At 42.4% G+C, this 5,000-nt stretch overlaps 1 protein-coding gene across 1 annotated transcript in view; it reads left to right on the top strand.

Moving 5' to 3' along the window:
* The window catches only part of LOC125028051 (extensin-like), a 64,847-nt gene that overhangs the window by 22,357 nt on the left and 37,490 nt on the right, over nt 1–5,000 (top strand). Inside the window, exon 5 of the mRNA XM_047617336.1 lies at nt 42–178. Coding sequence (XP_047473292.1) covers nt 42–178 — 137 coding nt within the window. The remainder of the gene's footprint in view (nt 1–41; nt 179–5,000) is intronic.

Here is a 5,000-nt window from a genome sequence, read left to right as displayed (position 1 = left end):
CCCTCCCCTCCCTCCCCCTCCCCTCCTTTTTCCCCCTGCAGGCGCGCGGAGAGGAAGAGGAGATTTACTGGCTGCGTCCCAAGCCTCCTCCCGGCGGGTCCGAGAGCTGGAATAAAAGGAAGCATTCGCCCGGAGCCAAGCACAAGGTCACCTTCGACGATACTCCTTCGACCTCCAGGTAAATTTTTTGCCTTTTTTTTGGGTTTTTGGTTTTTGGTTTTTGTTGTGCGTGTTTGGGAAGTTTTTTTTTATTGAGGTTGGGGGTTTGGGAGGGTTGGGGGGGGGGGTGAGGTTGAGTAGGGTGGAGGGTCGGGGGATGGGTAGGGGGGGTGTCAGGTTTTTGTTTCGTGGTGTTCGTATGGCGTGGTGTTTCTTCCTCTTTCTTTCTTTCTTTCTCTTTCTTTTTCTTCTTCGTCTTATTCTTATTCTCTCTTTTTTGGGTGTTCATTTGGGATGGGTTTTTTTTTCTTTCTCTCCTTTCTTTCTTTCTATTTTTGAGGCGTTCGTTTGCTCGTGTTGAGGTGTTCGTTTGAGTGCGTTCGGATTTTCGTTTGCGTGTGCTCAGGTTTTCGTTTGTTTTATGTTCGTTTCTGTGTGTGTTGAAGCGCGTGTCTGTTTATACGAAAGTGTTTCAACCTTTATGTATTTTGAGATGTCCGTTCGTGCGAGATAAAGCGTCCGTTAAGATGTCCGTTTGTGTACGTTAAGTCTTCCTTTCGTGTGGAATGACGTGTCCGTTTGTGTGCGCTGAATTGTTCATTTTGTTTACATTTAGATCTACAAATTCTCTCAAGTTTTATATTATTTGTTAGTGTGAGGGGGAAAGAGAGGGAAGTGTGAGGGGAAAAGAGAGGGAAGTGTGAGGGGGAAAGAGAGGGAAGTGTGAGGGGGAAAGAGAGGGAATGCGAGGGGAAAGAGGGAAGTGTGAGGGGGAAAGAGAGGGAATGTGAGGGGAAAAGGTAGGGAAATATGAAGGAAAAAAGAGGGAATGTGAGGGGAAAGAGAGGGAATGTGAGGGGGAAAAGGTAGGGAAAAGAGAGGGAGAAGTGAGGGAAGAGAGGAAAATCTGAGGGGAAAGAACGGGAAGATATGAGAGGTAAAGAGAAGGAAAATGTGAGAGGAAGAGAATGAGGGAAACGTGAATGAACAAAGAGGGAGAATGTAAGAGAAATGTGAGGGGAAAAGGGAGGAGAGAAAGAGGTAAAGGAGAGAGGGGATGGATGAGAGATTTTTTTTTTTTTTAATAATTAAAAAAAAAAGTGTTCCGCCAAATCGATGAGCATTTAACCGGAATTGAATTTTGTAGATAAAAAAAAGGAAGAGAGAAAAAAATATGTCTGAATATTAATCGTATATTGTAATTGGACACTTGCTGGGGAATTTCCATCAAGCACGTCGGCCTTCTCTCTACCTTCCCTCCCTTCCTCATTTCTCTTTGAATTCCCTTCCTGTCTCATTCGCTCCCTCCTTCATTCCTCTCTTAATTCCCTCATTCCCTCATTTTTCTAACCGTTCCCTCCCTCATTTCTCGCTTCCGTCTTTCCTTTCTTCCTTCCTTATCTTATTTCTTGCCTTCCTTCCCTCTTTCTTTCCATGTATATATATACATGTGTGTGTATGTATATATATATATATATATATATATATATATATGTATGTATATATATATGTGTGTATATATATATTCATTTATTTATATATATATATATATATATATATATATATATATATATATGTATATATATGTATATATATACATATATGTATGTGTGTGTGTATGTATATTAGATAAATAGATGTAGATATAAATATATATGAATATATATATACATATATATATATATATATATATATATATATATATATATATATATATACATGTATATATGTATATACATATATATATATTTAGAGAGAGAGAGAGAGATAGAGAAGAGAAGAGAAGAGAAGAGAAGAGAAGAGAGCTAAACAAATTATCCATTTTTCCCCCTCGTCCAGAATCATATCTCTCTCCCATACATTAGTTTACCAGTCCCGTGAGTACACAGGGAGAGGCCGCCTGCATACAGTATACGCGCTCGTAGTATATCATAAGATTATCTACGGGTCATATACCCTGCTCCTTACATCTTCTGCCTCTCCTTCGCCCAGCCTGAGACTGCCAACACTGACAGCAGTAAAGAGGGAGATGGAAATGGAGAGTTTATGCATAAAAACACACATATACACACAAACAGCAGTTTATATATAGTGTGCTGCGTGGTGCAGTGATAGCGTTCTCGTCTAGCAATCTTGGTGACCCGCGTTCAAATCCCGTACAGACAGTGGTTGTTATCCCCGGCCATTCCTTGCACACAGAGGGTACTTTAGAAGCACAATGAACAGATAGCTATAATAGAGTGTCACACTAATCCCTAAATTATTATTATTATCATCCACTCCTACCCGATATATATCCACTCCCCATATCACACTCTCATTCCCATTTACCGAGCAACGCACACACACACACGCACACACACACACACACACACACACACACACACACACACACACACACACACACACACACACACACACACACACACACACACACACACACACACACACACACACACACACACACACACACACACACACACACACACACACACATACATCCAACCATACCTCCATCCCCGCACATCCATCCACCCAACCACCCAGCTACTCGACTACACACACACACACATCCACTCAACCACATCCCCAGTCTGCAAATCGACATCGACAACCCAAACCACCGGTCGAATTCACATTTCGATAACCGAACACAAATCCTCGATGACTTCTTTATATAAATTTTCATTACCGTGAATCTCAAAAAGTTATATTGCTGATTGATATATCTGCGTGCCTGATTGTGTCTGGTAGCTGTCCACACACACACACACACACACACACACATATATATATATATATATATATATATATATATATATGTGTGTGTGTGTGTGTGTGTGTGTGTGTGTGTGTGTGTGTATGTGCATGTACGTACGTATGTATATACTGTATGTTTATATATATGTATGTATCCATCTGTCTCTCTCTCTCCGTCTCTTCCTCCCTCCTTCCTTCCCTCCCTCCCTCCCTCCCTCCCTCCCTCCCTCCCTCCCTCCCTCCCTCCCTCCCACCCCGCTCTCTCTCACTCTTCCTCGCATTCCCTCTTTCTATCTATCTCTCTCCCTGTCTTTATCTCCCCATAATAATTCCCTTGGAGGCATCGCCGATACAAATCACCCTGTGCCTCCCGAGATAAAAGGCATCGCGCAGAGGAGAGCATCTCATCGACCATCAGATTCCTCGTCGAGAAACCTCCGTCGGGAAAGAAACTTGAGTCGGGGGGAAAAAAAGCTCAGTTCGGGGGGAAAAAAATCTCGTCGGGAAAGAATCTTGAGTCGGAAAGAAACCTCAAGAAAAAGAATCCGTCGGGAAAGAAACTTGAGTCTGGGAAAAAAAAAAACTCAGTTCGGGGGGAAAAAATCTCGTCGGGAAAGAACCTTGAGTTAGGAAAAAAAAACTCCGTCGGAAAAGAAAACTCCGTCGGGAGGAAACTCCGTCGGGAAAAGAAAACTCCATCGGGAAAAAAACTCCGTCGGGAAAAGAAACCTCCATCAGGGAAAAAAAAACTCCATCGGGAAAAAACTCCGGCGGGATAAGAAACCTCCATCGGGGAAAAAAACTCCATCGGGAAAAAACTCCATCGGTAAAAGAAACTTCCATCAGGGAAAAAAAACTCCATCGGGAAAAAACTCCGGCGGGAAAAGAAACTTCCATCGGGGAAAAAAAACTCCATCGGGAAAAAACTCCGGCGGGAAAAGAAACTTCCATCGGGGATAAAAACACCGTCGGGAAAAAAAATCGGGGAAAAAAAGTCCTCCGTCCTGAAAGAACCCCCCCCCTCCCCTTGCCCCTCCCACCTCCCTCCCTACCCCCAGCCAACAACAAGGGATCCTTTCAAGGCTTCCCCCAGACGGAGCCCGTTTCCCAGGCCCGAGATTCGCTACAGCATTAAGGGTTTCCGCAGCGGGTCCCTTATCTCGGGGCTTTGTGCTCGATGCTCGCTTCTTCTTCCTTTCGGATGGGAGGGGAAGAGAGGGAGGAGGATAAGAAGGGAAGAGAGGGAGGAGGATGGAAGAGAGGGAGGAGGATAAGAAGGGAAGAGAGGGAGGAGGATGGAAGAGAGGGAGGAGGATAAGAGGGGAAGAGAGGGATGGGGAGAGGAGAGGAGGGGGAAGAGATGGAGGGAAGGAAAGGGGGCCCGGTGAGAGGAGAAGAGAAGAGTTAGAGAAAAAGAAGAAAAAGAGAGAGAGAGAGAGAGCAAAGTAGTGGGAAGGTAGAAAGAAAAAGGGGAAGAGAGGAGGAAGGGGAAAGACAAGGAGATAACGAGAGAGAGAGAGAATGGGCAATAAGTCTTTATAAAATCTACGGATTTGCGTTGCCATGTTTCAATACATCCCCTTTTTTTTCCAACAAATAGTATTGTGTTTATAGGAATACATGTGTATGTGAAGGTAAAGGATCTAAATGTCCATATGATATACAGGCATATGGTCACATTAAATAAAACAATAATAATAATAGTTTTGTTTATATAGGTAGACGTATGTGTGTGTGTTTGTGTTTGTGTGTGTGTGTGTGTGTGTGTAGATTGAAAACTAGATAGATATATGTAAATCTAAATGTCTTTATGATATACAGGCATATATTCACATTACTGATAAAATAATACTGTGGATATTTTTTTCCTTTTTTTTAAATGCGGAATGGCGTGTCATATTGCTCTTCGGAGTCAGAGAAAGATATAAAAAAATAATCATAAACCTAAAAGACCATAGAGAAAATAATAAAAAAAAATAGAGTAACTCCATAATATAACGAATAGATGTACTAAACATTACACATAGATTAAAAACATCTACCAGCTTGTTCAAGGATTTAGAGGCAGATGAGAATGGGGG

This window comes from Penaeus chinensis, chromosome 1, assembly GCF_019202785.1.
Source record: "Penaeus chinensis breed Huanghai No. 1 chromosome 1, ASM1920278v2, whole genome shotgun sequence".
In the NCBI taxonomy this organism is placed as follows: Eukaryota; Metazoa; Arthropoda; class Malacostraca; order Decapoda; family Penaeidae; genus Penaeus; species Penaeus chinensis.
Note: the sequence above shows the minus strand (reverse complement) of the source record. Positions and strands in the feature narration are given on the sequence as shown.